Source organism: Coturnix japonica, chromosome 16 (genome assembly GCF_054131305.1).
Source record: "Coturnix japonica strain WE chromosome 16, WE-NBRP24, whole genome shotgun sequence".
Lineage (NCBI taxonomy): Eukaryota > Metazoa > Chordata > Aves > Galliformes > Phasianidae > Coturnix > Coturnix japonica.
The window spans coordinates 2,779,729-2,797,201 of record NC_140678.1 but is presented as its reverse complement, the minus strand read 5'-3'; the positions used below and the strand labels follow the sequence as shown (position 1 = coordinate 2,797,201).

Below are 17,473 nucleotides of genomic sequence, written 5' to 3'. Positions count from 1 at the left end.
CCCCACCACGAGCAGAGCCCCCCGCCCCTCTCTCAAGCCCCCCCCCAGATCCCCACCTCTCACATGCGATGCACCGGGGGTTGTCGGTGCCTGGAACGAATGCGGGGCCCCGGGAACCCCCCCCCCCCCGGCCCAGTGTCGAGTTTCAGCTCCAGCCACAGAAAAAAAAAGAAAGAAAGATGGATGTTCCGAGCTCCAGAGACACAAAAGCCCCTTTGAGGGCTGATTTTACACCGCTCCCTCCTCCTGCGGGATGCCCCGATTTGCATCAGCAATAGGAGCCGCTGCCACGGGCGGTGCTCGGCTCTGCTGGGATGTTGGAGTCGCATTAACCGGGTCCCCACCCCGTGCCCAAACCCGGCTGTATCTTCAGTGCTGCTGGGGCCACACTGTGTCCACCCCAGAGCCCAGCCCAGGGATGTGGCAGCTGAGCACCCATCCATCCCATGGCGAGAACCCAATGGGTACTAGGGACCCTATGAGTATTATAGACCCTATGGATGTTGGGAACCCTATGGGTGTTAGAGACCCTATGGATGTTATAGACCCTATGGGTGTTAGAGACCCTATGGGTGTTAGAGACCCTATGGGTATTAGAGACCCTATGGGTGTTGGGGACCCTATGGATGTTATAGACCCTATGGGTGTTAGAGGCCCTATGGGTGTTAGAGACCCTATGGGTGTTATGGATGCTATGAGTGTCGGGGTCCCTGTGGGTGGGTATTGGGGACCCTCTCAGGGACTTTGCCCTCTGGGGCAGCTGTAGGTTCAGAGCTGTCGTCCTGTTTCCCCCCGCCGAAGTTTTCCATCTCGCACAAAGGCGGTGGGGCTGCGGCGGGCATTGTCTGGGCTGCATTGCATTACCCAGAGCTCCCGGAGAAATCACTTGTATTTCACGCTCCATTGAGCAGCTGCCTGTATATATTTTCTGTGTTGCACTTTTAGCATGACAAAAGGAGAGGGCCTGTGAACTCCTTGCTCTTCAGACCTCTCCGACACGTCCCCCGAGCGGAGCCCCCCTCGGTTAGCATAACAAACTGCCACGCTCCCTCGGCCGGCCGCTCTGCCCCGGCTCTCGGCGGGGTGATTGAATGTACAGCTCAATGTTTGGGCGGTGGGATGCTGCTGCAGTCGCGTGCTGTGGCGGTGAGATGGGTTTGGGAGAGGATGGACCCGTGTTGAGTTTTGGTGCTCATCCAAAAGCTGATGTTGGGGTCCTAAGGGAGCTCAGACCCAGGGTTGGGTCTGCAGCTCAGGCATCCCAACAGTGAGTGAGTATCCAGCTCACAAACACCAGTTCTCCTGTTTTTGGAGCTGAAGGGAATGAGTTTCCAGGCTCAGCTGTAAGGCAGCAGCTTGAAATCTGAGTTAAAGCCATGCAGGTGGGAGCTGGGGGCTGCAGTGAGTCCTGGGGGTGGTGGTATGAGCTGGGGAGGGGGTGAGAGCAGTGGGTGCAATACAAGGGAGACCAGGCTGTGACATTGCTGTAGACTTTCAATACCTTTAATACACTTGTTGTTTTTCCTCTTGGACTCAGTGATAGCAGCTCAGTGCCCCAGGACCCCCCAGGGTCCAGCAATGGGTCAGAGCAATCCATTACCCCAGGGACAGGGAGGGGACCTGCCCAGACCCTGGCCATGTTTCAGACAATTCTTGGGTTCTCCTCCAGCCCTTCTTGGCCATCCAGACCATGCGGTGTCCTCTCACATCACCTGTTAAAGAGAGAAACCGGTGTGAGCCCTCAATGGGCACTGCCAGAATCCCACCGCCAGCAGGTGACAGTGTCACCACTGCACCGACCCTCTGACCAGAGCCATGTGGACAAACATGACACCCCAAAGTGCAGAAAGGTGGGTGCTGCCCCCCAGCTCCTCACCAAGAGCTGTGCTTTATGGTGGCTGTGCTGCAAACAGGCCTTCCCCAAGGAGCACAGTGGTGTCCTCAGCTGTGTCCTCATCCCCATGGATCAGCCAAGGGGGGTCCAGCAATACATCTGTGGGATGCAGTCAGCAAAGCCCTGTTCCTATGGAGAGACACAGAGAGACACAGAGCATCAGCATCCTGCTTCCATCCCACACTCCTTTCCCACTGATGCATCCCTCCCTTGGCGGGACCTGAATTCGCTCCTTAATTGCTCATCTTTGTGTTCTCCCTTCACGTTCGGCCTTCAGCACTGCTTTATGGGGTGCTAAACCTGCACTGACAAGTGCTGCATGGCATAAATCCCCGCCAAGTGCCTGTTCCATTGCTTCATCCAGCCCTGATCACTGATCCCTGGCCTCCAAAAAGGTTTTAGGGTGGGGGTTCATTCCCCCATCCACAAGGATGCCCTCTACAAACTCAGACTGTACCCCCCAGTCCCATCTCCAGCCCCTTTTTCCAGCACTGACAATGCCTGATCTCAAAGGAGCCTTGTCTGTGGGATGAAGATGCTGCAGGGCCCCATTCTGGGGGTATTACTCCCACTCCCTTAGGGGGAGCCCAATCCCACTGCCCCATACAGTTGGGAACCGGGGCCCCCATCCCATTCCCTCCTCCTCGGCTGCTCTGCCCTGGGAAAAGCCAGGCTGGGAACAGATTGAGTGTCCATGCAGGGAATTCATTTCAATAAATTTCCATAGGGATTAATTTTACCCCTTCCCAGCAGCACGGCAGAGCTCAGCGCTGTGCACGTGCATGAGAAAAGCCAAGGCTGGGGGTGGGGGGACGGGGGCATCAGGGGGCTCGAACGAGAGGTGTAAATAAAGCAGGGCTGGTGAGCACTTGGAAATGAGCAGAGCGAAAGCCAGTTTTAGCTGTCAGATTTGGGAGTTTTTAAGACTCCTTTGGGAGCACTGCAAGAACTGGCTCCCGATGCAGCAAAATAAAAGCAGGGGGAGGAAGATCTCCCTTCCTGCTCCAGGAGCAATGATGAGAGGGCCATGATGTGGCCATCCCCTGCACTGTGGCATGATAGCATGACAGCAGCAGTGCCCCTTTGCTGGGGTGATGCAGTTTGCAATTTGCCCCCGGTGCAATGATGCTGGCACTGGGGCTGCCCACTGAGCAGCTGCACGAGGCTCCTCTCAAGGCTCTTTTGCTATGGGATGCAAAGGAAAATTATGCAGGACTGCAAAGATTTTGGTTGTGGAGAAGAAGTGAGTGCCTGGTGAGCAACATCGTGCTGAGTTCTGCCCATCCTTGAGAAGAGAGAAGGGGATGGTGGCTGCATTCTCTCTGCTTCTTTTTAAGTGTGTTTTATATACGGTAAATGAAGAATAGAGGTGTTTGTATGGCTGTGGATGGGGCATGTTGGCACCAGGTGCCCATGCCCAGGCAGGAAGGCACCTCCCAATATCAGCGCTGTGACCTGGAGGGTTTGGCTGCAGATGGAGAGCTCAGCATGGCCTTCAACATCACCAAAAGCACCAACAGCTGAGCTGATGGGGGCTTCTCCTCATGGAAATGCTGACATTGGGGAGGAAAATGGGGGACCTTGTGTAATCCCTGGTGATTAGAGCCGAGCGTTGCCCCAAACAGCCCCATCCTGGGACAAGCCACCAAGGCAGGGTGTTCTCCACTGAGAAATGGAATATCTGAGCAAACCCCAACTCCAAGCATTGGGTTTGCACTCAGTCTCCTCGGCCATAAATGCTTTCCCAAGATAACAGCTCTCACCCCACCCCCTAACTCCCTTGGTTTAACCCCAGGGCCTTCCTGGGGAATGGGGAGCAGGCAGCATCATCCTTCACCTCGTGTGTCTTTGGGGGTATTTCTTACAATAAGAATTACAGAACCATCCAACGCTTTGGTTGGAAGGGATGATCTCCAAAGATCACCTGCCCCAACTGCTAACTGCATCCCATTTGCTCTCATTAAAGCTTGGAGATGCCCCACAACCCTTCCCCAGTGTGGGGCTCACAGGGATGAGGTTTAACTCCCCACCCCCTTCCTGCAGGAGCTCCAGGTGCTCCATGTGCCCAATGCAAGACAGGCAGCGCTGGTGCTCCTGGCTCCATCCTCATGCAGGGACCTGGAGCAAGACCAGAACAGGAGTTTGAGGCAAAGCTCAACATCAGCACCGAGGTGCTCCGCTCTTTGCCATGGAAACAAGCGTTGCTAAGGGATTGCCTGAAAGGGAGTAAAATATTCTAAAATCCAAGTTTGCACAGCAGAAGGAGTGAACCTGGATGGGTTCAGCTGCACTTTGGAGCACCCCGAAGCCTTCCATGGTCCCCCCATGGAAAAACCCGCAGTGAAGGGAGATTTAAACAGAGCCACCCAAAGGGAGATTAAAGCACTGGTGCATCGTTGCACAGTGCCTCAGTTTCCCCTCCTGCACGACCCCGCTGGGACAGCCGGCAGCAGCCGCTCCACTTTACGTTATGGACATGGGGAAAGGGGCTGGGGATGGGGGGGGGGGATAATGTGCACAGGGCCACCTCTGACCTTGACCCCCATCCTGGCCGCCCGCAGCAGCTGGGCCAGCGGCTCAATGCGCGCTTTGTCTGCGCCCACGGCCCCGCGCAGCGCCGTCGCCCCATATAATATTTATGGAGCCAGTGGTCACCTTCTCCCCCGCTCCGCCGCCTGCATCTGAATAAAAGCCATGCTCAGGATCAGGGGAATTCGGGAATTTATAGTCCAGCAAGTTGCTGCTCTTCAGCTGTTGCTTAAAAGAGATAGTTGAAAAGCAAACAGGTGGGGAAATGTTCTTGCTTCCTTCAAGTCTTGCAAAGCTGCTCTGCTCCCAACAGCAGCTTTGGGAGTAGGAAAAATAAAAAGAATACACGTTTCTAAGTTATTTTGCTGCGCTTCCCTCCAATAATTCCTCCATCTGTGAAAGCTGAAGCAGAGGAGCAGAGCAGTCTGGGTGCCACCTGGGTGCCCCAAATCCTCCATCCTGGGTACAACACACAGCTGGCGCTGTGCACAAAGCGCAGCCACCGCGTGTCTGTGCCCTTTGCATTGTCCCACTTGATCCCCAAACCCTGCACCCTCACTGCCCCGATGGCAGCTGACATGGGAACATCTGCCTTGAAATCCTTTTACATCAGCAAAGCACAGCCTGTCCCAAAGGATGGGGAGAGGCAGTTGGACCTCGGCACGTCTGTGTGAGCCTCTGTGTGCTCATGGGGCTTCAGGGGATGTTGGGAATGCCCACAGGGTGGATGTGTTCTGTGGTTTTGGGGAGTAATTCTGTCCCAGCCATGGGATAAATGCACCAAATGGTCCCCCTTCCAGCTTTGCTCCCAACTCAATTGGAGCAAAGCAGAGCCCATCTGATTGCCAGTGCAGAGCGGAGCCATCTCCAGGTGCTGAGGGCATTTCTGTGCTGGTTTGAAGCATCTTTCTGTTCAACAAACTGGGAGGTAATGGGCAGAAATAAGAGAAAAGAGGGCAGAAATGCTCTTGGGATGCTGTGGGTGCATGGACAAATCTCTCCCATTGAGATGCATGATCCCCATAGCTGAACCTGGGGAAGGGTTTTGCCTCCCATGCAGGAGGTGAGTGGAGGAGGAGAGATGCTGGGGAGAGCACAGCCGTGGTTTCCACACATGCTGAACTCCTTTCCGGCCAACCCCACATTGCTGCAGCTGTGTGAAGTGATGGGTTGTGCTGCAAACCCCAAATCCAGGCTGAAAAGCCCAGATTGCAGTTGGCGATGACATGATTTCAGGAGACTACTGTGCCTTCTGCGAGGAAGCCAACATCACCCATAGGGTGATGGCTGCAGCCTCGGTGCCTCCATCCTCACTGCACCCAGGGAAATGCAAGCAGGATGCACCCCAGCACCACCCCTGAGTCCAGCTGGGGCAGCTCTCAGTGCATTTAAAAGAAGAAACTGCTTTATTTTCCCTCTCCTCTGCTGTCTGCACTCAGCCACCACTGCTTCCCAAGGACTCAAAGCAGGGGCTGCTCCTCACTGCACCACGGAGCATCTCCAGCCATTCCCATCCCCAGGGCTCATTCAGGGAAATGCTGTGTGACACCGCCCTGCCAGCACCGGGCTGGGGATGGATCTGGAGTGTCACCTCCTGCCACCACCGAGCTGCAGGGAGCCGAGAGGAGGAGGAGGGTGGGAAAGGGAAACAAGTCCTGCGAGGCAAAAATAAACCCATTTGGTGCAAGTGGAGCTCCAGAGCTCCTTTATGCAGAGGGGATGCAATGCTCTCCATACAACAAGCTGCTGGGCAGGATGGTTCCTCCAAAATGCCACAGCTCAGCCAGGTGAGCAGGGCAGCAGAATGGGGTCTGGCCATCACCCCACGCTGTCCTCATGTTTCCATCCCCATCCTCGTGTCCCCTTCCCCACCACGGATGGCACCTCCGGTGCAGCACAGCCCTCCCGGGAGCGCACGACCGGAGGGCGGGCTGGAGATTGAGGGTTGTTGTAACAAGCATCATTGCCGGCTTGCTGAGCTAGGCATAATTGTTGCAAAACCGCTGCGCACATGCTGAGCTTCATAATTATCAGGCTTGTCTGCCAGCCTCTCCCTTCCCCCAGCACAACGGCACAGTTGATTATGATTATGGTGGCTAATTTTGTCTGGTTCATCTTAGGCATATGGGCCCCCACCTGCTCTGAATATGCAAACGCCGCTGATTTGCTCCTCGGGCTGAGCAGGGCCGTGGGCAGGCGGGGAGGGGGAACCTGCCCACCGCTGCTGCTTGAACAAAGAAACCCACGCGGCAGCAAGGGCACAAAGAGCCAACAGCAATGGGGCTGCTGGATGCATGGCGAGGTACTGCCAGTGCCCACTGCACCACTACGATGCCCAGTGCACCACTATAGTGACCACTGAACCAACACAGTGCCCATTGCACCAACGTAGTGACTGTGGAACCAACACAGCGTCCACTGCACCAATACAGTGACCGTTACACCAACACAGTGCCCATTGCATTCACACAGTGACCACTGCGCCAACACATTGCCCATCACAGTGACCACTGCACCAACACAGTGCCCATGGAACCAACACAGCACCCATCACAGCATCTATTGCACCAACACCATGCCCAATGCAGCCACACCAGCACGCTGGCTCTGATTTTCTCTCATATAACCAAGATGGAGCATTGATGAGCAGCGAAAGCGCACACACACACACAGCAACACCCCACGGACCAACCCTGCTCTGCATCTCCCCAGGCAGCACTGTTGGGGCCGTTCTTAGCCCAATTTTGGCACTGTCATGCTCATAAATGGATCTGGGCAATGGCGGAGGGCAGATGAGGTGGTCTCGTGTCTGACTCGCCAGGACCGCTGTCATGGGGCTTTGCCATGCTAATGGATAATTAGGTAGGCAGACAGACTGACAAGGACCCAGATGGATGGATGGATGCCACGAGGATCTGGTGACAGATAAATAGGCAGATGCTAATGGGCAGCGCAAACAACAGCTTAGACTCCTGCTAATTCCCACTGTAATTTTTAAGCTCTCCAACCTCCCCCTTTTTTCCCCTCCTTCCCCCTGGTGCTGAGCCCTTCCTGGCGCATCCATCACTGATTTTATTATTATTATTTATTATTATTTTTTGCACAGAAGTAGCATAAATGGCTACAGGAGCTCGGAGAGATAATGAGGAGCACTGAGCCCAGGTGGGTGCTGTGCCTGGGGATACTCAGCCATGGCCAAACCCACAGCCAGAGCTGGGACTGGGGCAGCTCCACGTCACCTTCTGTCCCTTCACACCTCCTGGATGCTGGTTTTATTGCTTTAAATTAATAATAATAATAATAATAAAGAGAAAAAGAGAGAAGGAAGAAAGGAAAGAAGGAAGAAAAGGAGGAAGGGAGAAAGGAAGAAGGAAGGAACAGAAGAGAAAGAAAGAAAAAGGAAGAAAGAAAGAGTGAAAGAGAGAAGGAAAGGAAGAAATAGAAGGAAGGAAGAAAAGAAAGGTTTGTCTGTATTCTCTCACCACGGGAATGAGAAGGAAATTGTGAATGGAGGGGAGGAGGCCAAGGTGGCGTAGAGCCGCAGACACGCGGCCAAGCAGCAGCGGAGACAAAAGAAAACGTCTTCGCTTGTTTTCCTGTGCCGCGGGGAATCCACGTGGCATTGCGGGAAGGCGGGGAAAGAAGGATGGGGAGAAAACCCTGCAGGAAGGCTTCGGTGCCCTTCAGTGCCCATCCTGCCCGCCAGCGGCTCTACTGGGTGCTATGGGGGTCAGCAGTGGGGCCATGGAGGTGCTGCTCCGCTTCAGGTCATCCCAGCATGGTGGGGACCCCACTGCCACCACTGCACTCTGTCCCCACTTCCCTTTCCCACCTAATCTGTCTCCCAGCAATCAGCCCTCCTATTATATTTCCCCTCTGTGCTCAGCATTATCTGTCCCGCGGTTATCTCCACCGCTGCCTTTCCTCTCCTGTTTGTCAGCTTTCCCTTTTCTATCCCCTTCCCTCACTCCCCACTTTTTTCCCTCTCTCCACTTTATAGGAGGGCTCAGCAGGGATGAGCACCCTGAGGCTTGTGTCCTCATTCACATGTGATGTGAAATGCAGCCCAGGAGATGCCACCAGCACTTGGGCAAGAAAGACACTGGCAGCATCCCACTGGCATGGGGTTAGGATGGGGCAGAGCTGGTAACCCAGAACCCAACGGCACCCTGAGTGGGGTCAGCAGTGAGAAAACCCATTCCTCCCTAATTTCTCCCAAACTGAGCCCTGAGGAAATGAGGAGGACGGTCCCCTGTCCCTTAATGCAGCAGCTGGCGCGGGTGGCTCGGGGCTGCTCAGGTGGCCGTATCCCGCTATGTAGGTCAGGGTTGGGGGGGGGGTGGGGGCTCCAGCCTGGGGCCGCCCCTCCCGCGGGCAGCGGTGCCAGCTTGGATTAAACCCCTGGATGCTCCCAGCGAGCGGGAGGGCGGCGCGGTGCTGCTGCCACTGAGCTGCTCCCGGGGGCGAAGAGATGAAAAGTCGAAGCACAGCCTCAAATAGATGAGTTTTGCCCCATCTCTGCGTCCTGGCCATTCAGCTCTGCATAAACCAAGGAGTCCTAACGAGCAGAAGCAGCACGTTCCAACCCAAGCAGCCGGGGCAACGCACAGATATAATGCACACGTGCAGGATGGCACCCCATATCTATATATACAACACATAAATACATGTGTGATCTCAGCTCTTTCCTTGTTCCTGATGGGAAGCAGCTTGCCAACACAATTAAATGCTTCACCATAAATGACCCCACTCCAAAGATCCCTATTTTTAAGAGCTGTCCATCCAAGTTTTCTCATTCAAAAAGCGCCTGGAGGCGTCTCTGAGCTCCCGCAGGTTTTCCCTATTTCTTTCTTTTCCTTCCTGAGCAAGAAAAAGAGAAGGAATATATATATATATATATCCATATTTTCCTTATGGAGATGAATATCTGTAGAAAAATATTCCTGGGATATATTTTTCCCCTGCTCAGATCCCTGCATGCTGCGTTCCCATCTCAGCACCATCAACCAGCTTGGATGCTGCAAGCAAGGAACACAGGGATGGGGAAACCTTTAATTCTCAGTTTGAAAAGCAATATTAATATCCTGGATCGGGGGCACATCCCATTTTCTATTATTTTTCCTTTTAAGCATAAAATATGGGTTGGAAATCCCGACGTGCAGCAGTTGGGTACCAGCAGCACCCCACGGCCCAGAGCCAACACGCAAAGAAAAACTGCTTGAGAGCATCGTGAGGATCCCAAGGGCTTAAAACAGCCCAGCCTTGGGGGAATGGATTTGGGAACTATTTCCAACCATATCCATCATACAGAGAAACCCCAAAGCGATGCATGGCCCGCTTTTGGTGGCCATCCCTATGCGACCGAGGGGGTTTTTGGGGAGGGATGTGAAGCCGTTGCGCTCAACCCATTAGGGATGGACAGATGGATGGAGTCCTAAGGACAGACAGAACCCTGAGAACGGGGTGGTGAGGGCACATCCCGGCCGTGATGTTTCATTAGGATGCACGAGCGGTGCTGTGGGTGCACCAGTGGAGGGGGAAGGGTTAAGGGGCGGCGGGAGAGAGGGGCGAGAAGAAAGCCCGAAGAAAAGAAGGGACCTCGTAGCACCGGCGGGCTTGATGGCTTAATTACCATATTCAAATCTAATTAATTCCCCTTTGCATAAAAAGGCCACGGCGGGCGTGGGACCAGCCTTGCAGATGGCGTCTCATGCTCAGCACCATTTTGGGGCCGCCGGCCATCTTAGAGTGAGGCGGAGGGCGGTTCGCCCACGGCGCAGAGCAGCTGCTGGGGGCACCACCGGGCACAGGGACGGCACCGAGGGGCCCCAGCCACCCCCCACCCCATCACTGACAGAGGGATGGGGAGAAGGGGAGCTGGAATAAAGGGATGGAGGAAAAAGGGATGGGAGGGGGGCAGAGCTGTGATGGTGTGATGAGGTGGGCAGCGTGCTTGGGGTCTGCGTGGTATGGTGCCAGCAGATATGGGGTTCACCAGCCTGTGTGCATCCCCCTGGGACCATCACCCCAAATGCAAAGGGAAAACAAGGGATTACACTGTTCACCCCTGCAATGTGCAACTGGGAGTGAACAGAAGAGAGCACCCAAATCCCCACAATGGAGATGAGGGAGAAGAAAGCACTCTGTGAGTGTGGGTGACCCGCAGTGCCTGTGCCATGCAGCCCTGGGGAAGGTGCAGGTTGTTTTCCTGCTGCCACAGACAGCTCTGCTGTCACGTGCAAAGCACTGAGCTGCAGGGGCTGCAGGCTTTTCCCTTGACTAACTCACAGGGATGCTCAGTGGCTGCACTCCTCCCCACCTCCATCCCCATCCCCATCCCCATCCTCATCCCCATCCCCTGCTTGGATTTAAATGGTACCCTAAAACAGGTACCCATGGAGATGGGAGGTGCTCACGTCACCAAATCCAATGTCTGCCAGCAGGAAAATGGGCACAGAGTTGAGGGATGGAACAGGATGAGGGGTAATGGAGGAAGATGTAATCCTGGCTGGGGGAAAGCAGGAGGAGATGGAGGGAGAGTCCTTGTTATGCCGTTTGGTCACAGAAAATGATGTTTTGATTCATATAGAGAAGATTTAAGATGTACATTAAAAAGGAAACAAGGAGGGGGAAAAAAAGCATGTTAACCAGAAGCTGTTACTGATAACACGGCCTTTTGGTGTGAAATAAAGAAGGAAACCCAAACTTACCGCATCCAGGAGGCTCTGGATCATCCCTGGTGGAGTATGGGGGATTGTCCCATGACTGAGTCAAGCTGGGGTGCAGTTGCTCCTCCTGTCCCCCGGAGCCATGCCCAGATTTGTGGCTGCAAACCCACAGCACCAGGTCCTTGCAGGGCACATCTCCCCCTGGATTCTGAGGGTGCTGCTGTGGGGTCATCTCCCCGCTGTCTCCGCTGCTCCCCTGTTGCATGCGATGGCTGCTGCTGGATGGGGCTGATGGGAGCGATGTGGGGATTTCTCCTCTGCAAACAGAGCAAGATGAGCAATGCATGAGGTGCTGCCTGGTTGCCTGCATCGCTGCAGGAGCTGGAAGTACTGTTTTCCTTCTAGTTACTGCACAAGGAAAGAAACAGTGAGGTCAGATAGAGGGGACAAATTGCTGCTCGCCCTATGCTGACAGCCTGGGGTCCCCAGGACCCTGCTGCTCCTAGCCAGGGCTGTCACTGAGTGTAGGATATGGGGCACCATGGCCACCTCCAGCACACAGCCAGCACAAAGCCATTCCACACAGCAGCGAGCTGTCTTTGAGGCCCTTTCCCATCCAAACCGTTCTATGATTCCACCCTTCTTTGCCCACCAAAATGTTCCTCCTGGGATATGGTGGTAGAGCAGAGATGGGATGCAACCCGTTACTTGGGAACCAGTTTCCATTTGGCCTCTGCACCACGGGTTGTGGGAGCATCAGTGGGCTCCATCACTGCCCCAATCATATCTGGACTGAGGCAAACCTTTCCCTCTGGATGTGCCAGTGATGGGATGCCTTGTCCCTGACCAAATCAGTCCATTCATGCCCCCAAAATCCCTTCTCTGGATTGGGCAGGGATGCAAGAACTTCAACCCTCTCTGTCCCCACTCCACCCATGGCTGACACCTTTTGGGCCACTTCCTTTGCTCCACACCATCCAGAGCCCCTTTGGCCAACCCCCATTTCCCCCATCCCCTGTAGCGCCCAGCGAGATTCTACCACCCCAAAACCAGAGGAGAATGGCTGCTTTCCCCACCCAGAGGAGCGGGTCAGGCTCTGCCCCAGACAGGCGGCAGGAGCCCGGGCTGGGGGGGGGGGGGGACAGGGGGCTGGGGACGCCCAAGGCGACGAAGGCTCAGACACAATGCTGCCATTCACGGGGCCGCGCCGTGGGTCCCGGCCCTTCCTGCCCAGACACAATAGGGGCGGCCCCGCACGCCACTTGTGTGCATTGTGCGCCGGCAGACCCCCCCCCCCACCCCCCCCTCCTCTCCTTTCTGTCCCCCATCGGATAATGGATCCGCTTTGTGTGCTCGGCTGGACAAGGACTTTGTTTCGGAGAAAGAAACTGTGTTTGTCTGTCAGAAGAGATCGGCCAAGAAAGGGACAGGGAGGAGCGGCCGGCAGCGTCCCTCGCTGCTCCCTATAGCACTGGCCTTGGGCAGCCCCGAGCCCTCAGCCTCCGTCCCATCAGAGCCGGGGATGGGACCCCATCAGGATGTTCACGTTTTGTGCACTTGTCCCACCTTACAAACCCGGCATCACGGGCAGCATCCTCCGACCCAAACCATCAGCCTTCAAACAGAGCCACAAAGAGGGTTTGCGTCTCCCCTGCACCCCCAGGGTGGGCTCAGCCCAACCACCATGGGATGACTGCCCCCTCTGCATCGCTCTGTGCCAGCACTGCAGGATGGGAGCCCAGCCTTATCATCACAGACACAGAGTTAACCTGGCTCTCATTGGGGCATCCCCAATCGGGTCTGTTTTATCCTATTTTCGTGCTGATATCCCCACATGCAGCACCTCGGGGTGAGAGCAGCCATGGCACCATTCCTTGGTGCCGACATGAATTATTTCCTGTTCAGCCAATTCAGGAAGCTGCTCTCATCGATCCTATCCACTGGGATAGTGTCAGTAATTGCTGAAATCCTGGTTTTCAGAAGAATACATGGCACAAACATCAGCACTGAATAAACAAGTGGAGTTTTGTGTCATTCCCCACCCCAGATATTTGCCATCAGAGGGGACCAAACCAGGGTTATGACACTGGGAAATCCCATATCCCAGCAATGGGCTCATCCCACCTGTGCTCCATAAGGAGCTGAATGCTGTGGCACTGCTGGCACAGCCCTGGCATCACAGCACATCCAGATATCCCCATGCTGTGCCCACAGGCACCATAACCCCCACCCATGGGTGACATTTTGGGGTGATAGCAGCAATGGGGCTGCTCTCAATGAGCTGAATGCAGCACCTCAGCAACGCATCCCTCTTCCCTGCTCTATTCTGCTGTTGCATCGGAGAGTATTTGGGGTCCCAGCAGTGCCATGGAGTGCCCTGAACCCACAAAATGGGCACCACAGGACCAGGGAAAGCGGCTGGCCGGGCGCAATGATTATGGTGGCCTGGGGAGTAATTATCTCATTGGGCAACTAATACCCTTTCAGCAGGAGCGGGGTGGGGAAGTATTGTTCGGGCTTAGGGATTACATCAACCAGGCTGGAGCAGACAATGTGCTCCCCCTGGGAAGAGGCAGCTCAGCCCCAGGGGGAGAGGAGGGAGGCAAGGGCTGAAGCTGTCTCAATTAGTGAGTGGCCAGCGAGGAAGAGGGTGGTGGGAGCGCATGGGGGGGACGTGGGGAGTTTGGAGAGACAGAGCATCCTTAACCCTTCGTGCTCCTCCCGAGGGGATACAATCCTTCAGCCCTGTGGGGACAAGGAGAAGCTGGGAGGGCTGGGCACGTCCCTGCTGTGTCACGGTGCTTTTCTCCCTTTTTCTCCCTGCTCTTCCTACTGGCAGCACAGCTCCATGCCCTGCCTGCCTCAGCGCACACCAGCACCACGTTGGCAACTTCGCCAAGGGGCTGAGAAGCAATTTGACAGCTGGGGCCACCCGTGGGGCCAGGCTGTATGCAGGACACATCATCCCCATCCCCATCCTTATCCCCATCCCCATCATCTCATCCCATCCCCATCCGCAAGCATCAGCGCTGCAACAACCCCATTCCCCCACCAAGTGCCACATCCTCTTGGCACCCCCAAAAACACCAACCCCATCTCCATGCCCACCCCATTAGGCCACTGTGCTCTCGCTGCCGTGGGGTCGGGGTTATTTTTGGCTGCCTTGATGCTAAATCAGGCGTGAGGTCGGAGTCCCGGCGGCAACGACCGCGCCAGGTTAGCGGCGGAGCGAGGGGCCGTCTCCACCTGGCCCTCGCCATCCATGGGGTGATTAAACACGGGGCTCCCAGCTGCCATACATTTTTAAATAAATGAATAATACATCGCGGGGTGATAAATAAATAACGGCCATACATTTGAACTTAGCCTCTGAGAAAATCCTTTTAGTTCAAAAGGACCGGGGCGCTTGGAAAGGGGAGTCCATGCATTTTGAATGGGGCTGCCATCAAGTGTCAGGGCTTGGCAAGGAAGATGAGGGGGGAGGGATGAAACTGGCTTGGATGCAAAGGGGGGAGATGGGGATGGGGTCCTTGGGCACTGCCACAGGCAGCTCTGGTGGGAGTGGGTGGTAACGATGGCAGAAAGGGCTGGCACGTGTGTCCTTCCCCATCCATCTCAGGGAGAGGAGGAGGATGGAGGGTGCCAAAAGGCAATATGCAGCCCCAAGAAAGGCACAGGGCTGGTCTCCATAACCCTGGCTGCACAAAGGAGGAGTCCCTGTTTAGCAAAGCAAAGGGAGTGTTTGCTTAGCAGTGGCCCTATAAAGGGGTGGATGGCCCTGGATGGAGGCCAAGGCAAATACAAGGGGATTAGAAAAGGGAAAGGTGAGAAGCAGAGAAGGAGGATGTGCAAGAAAAGCTGCTGCTGGGTGCAGGGCATCACCAAGCACTCAGAGCAGGGAGGGAATGGCACAGCAGAGGAGGTTGTGAGCCGGATGGGGGAACCACATTGTCCTGTTTGGAGTAGAAATTAACAGCAGAGCGGAGCTGGTGGGGCTGGGAGTTGCTGCAAGGCTGCACCAAGCCTCTGCATGGGCAGCTGAAAGCACACAGCAACCCTAATGAATGTCCCTGCTACACACGGCCATGCACATGTATGTCCTAGTCATGCTCAACCACACAGATGCATGTCCTGGCCATGCACAGCTCATCCTGGCCATGCATCCCTGCTGTGCCCACACATCTCCTGGGCAGGGAATGGAAACAGGGCCCAGCTGCCCAGGCAGCACTTGTTCCCTTGCCCTTTGCCTGAGAGCTGCAGAGTGACTTTAATTCTTTGCACAAACCGCTCCCACTCGCTTGCATCGCTAAGTGGGTATTGATTTATTAGGCTGTAATTTAAGGCAGAATGTTTTAATATGAACTCACACACCAAGCCCAGACACGAGAATAAACAAGGGCTGATTTATTCCATGCCCATCTCTGTGAGGATGCCGGGCACCGTGGAAAGGACATGGGCTGCAACCAACCCTGCATTGGAAACCTGGCTGTGAGCATCCCTTGAGAGCTGCAGAGCAACCTGAGACGCACCCACGCTGCATCCTATGGGTGCCCAAAACGAGAAGGGATGGGGGATGCACTCAACCCGCAGCCTCGTGCTACACCCCAGGGATGGATGCACAAAAAGGGAAGGGACGACAGCAGAGAGGGCAGAACTCAGCCAGCACAGGGATGCTACACGTGCCCCGCCAGGTCCCATCTGCAGGACGCATTCCTCTGAGCTGTCCCCGTACGGTCGAGCAGCAGCTGCCGGCCAGATCCAGCGGCGACGGCGGCTCGGGCTCCTCTTGACCTTGCCGGTCAGGTGCTGGGGGGACCGCGGAGCCGCAGCCGTCGTGGGGCCGTGGGGAGGGTTTAATGCAGCAGGGACCATAATGGGGCCGGCTGGGGGAGCGAGCGGGAGGAGAAATTAGTGTCAGTGTGCGCGCCTTAAACAAACCTGCGCCGGGGTGACGTGAATGAGGGCACAGCCTGTGTATATATTAGTGATGGGATCTGACCTCGCTGGGAGGGCTCCTTCCCTCGCTCCGCTCTTCTGGGCGTGGGAAAAAGGCCTGGGCTCTTTTCACAGCTGTTCTCGCTGCTGCACTGAGCTAATGGAGGGGCTGCCCGGCTCCCTCCTCCCCCTCCGCCTTTTCAGTTATTCAGCAAAACCCCCCTTTCACAGTCCCTTAAAAACACACCTCATTGTTCCTGCCTGGTTTGCATTGAAATGCCGCTCGCGCCCGTCTCCCGGAGCAGCGGCCCGGCCGGCGAGCTGCGCTGCGGGGCAGCCGTGTGTGTGTGTGTGCACACGCGTGTGCAAACCAGGCTGGGTGTGTGTGTGTGTGCACACAGCCGTGCTCGGCACTCTGCAACTCACGGCGTTTCTTCCCCATGGAAGATGGGGAGGTGAGAAATGCACAGAGCCCAAAGCAGCTTTTACCATCCCGGGATCGGAGCGGCTGCGGTGCCCCCAACCCTTTCTCCCCTTTATTTGGACGTTATTTTGACATGAAAGATGAGCCAAAAGCCACACTTCCCTGTTACACAAATCCCTCCTTTTTTCCACCACCAAAACCTCTGCATGAGCAGGTGGGGATGCGACCTGCTGCTCCAGGAGCAAATCCTCTGCGCTCAGTCCCCATCTCCACCACATGCACAAAGCAATGGGAAACCCCAAGTGGGACTTCCTGGGGAGGAGCTGGTTTTGGTGGAGGCTGTACATCGATTTCCCTATAACACAGAGCCAAAAAATTGTCCCCCAAACTCCACAGAAAGCCAAGTTGTACAGAAAACAACAAACAGGAACGCTGCTCGCCTGCCTTCATGGGGAACTGGGGCTGAGAAAGTCAAGGCTCAGCTCCAAATGGAACCATGGGGACCACAGGGTTGTGCTCAAGGGGATGGGTTCATCCCCGAGCTCCCAGCACACACGCAGCCCCACCTGCCAGCTCCTTGTTCACCGAGGCCCAAGCCCAGAATTAGCACCAGGTTGATGCTTTTCATTAAAAATGAATACATACATTCCTGGTGGCTGCCGAGAACAGCAGAACGCCATCCCCAAAGGCTCACAAACCAGAAGGCGAATGCGGCGCGAGCCACCGCATTTGAAGCCGCTGTGATTTTTTTAAGCTAATCTGTTCCTATCCTGGGGGGGGGGCTGAGCTGGTGGTGGTGGCAGCGTGATGGACACAGCATCCTCCGGGCCGCCCGCCTTTCCTGCTTGACCTTTCCCCACTGCTCTGATAGATACTTTCTGACAAAAGCTGGGACGTCGCACACCTTCCGCCCTTGCTCCGTGCCTGGCGCAGGGACATCGCCACTAGCAAGTCCCTGTCACTGGCTATTAGGGAAGAAGGTCTCCAGCACCGCCGAGCTCTTTCCACATCAGTACCAGGCTG

General features: G+C 55.5%; 1 protein-coding gene across 8 annotated transcripts in view; it reads right to left on the bottom strand.

The window, feature by feature from the left end:
- Window positions 1-1,481: 1,481 nt before the first annotated feature.
- LOC107325657 (uncharacterized) overlaps window positions 1,482-17,473 on the bottom strand; it is a 29,429-nt gene continuing 13,437 nt past the window's right edge. For 3 of the 8 annotated variants that reach the window (XR_014935065.1, XR_014935064.1, XR_014935063.1), the window contains 3 exons: window positions 11,134-11,408; window positions 1,877-2,023; window positions 1,482-1,712 (listed from right to left, as the gene is read on the bottom strand). Coding sequence is in view for 5 of the 8 variants with exons in the window: in XM_085517780.1 (XP_085373906.1) it covers window positions 15,496-15,974 (479 nt within the window). In the remaining 3 variants the exon portion in view is untranslated. Of the gene's footprint in view, window positions 1,713-1,876; window positions 2,024-11,133; window positions 11,409-15,472; window positions 15,975-17,473 lie in introns of those variants that run through there. The other 5 variants (XM_085517781.1, XM_085517778.1, XM_085517780.1 and 2 more) reach the window with 3 other exon arrangements.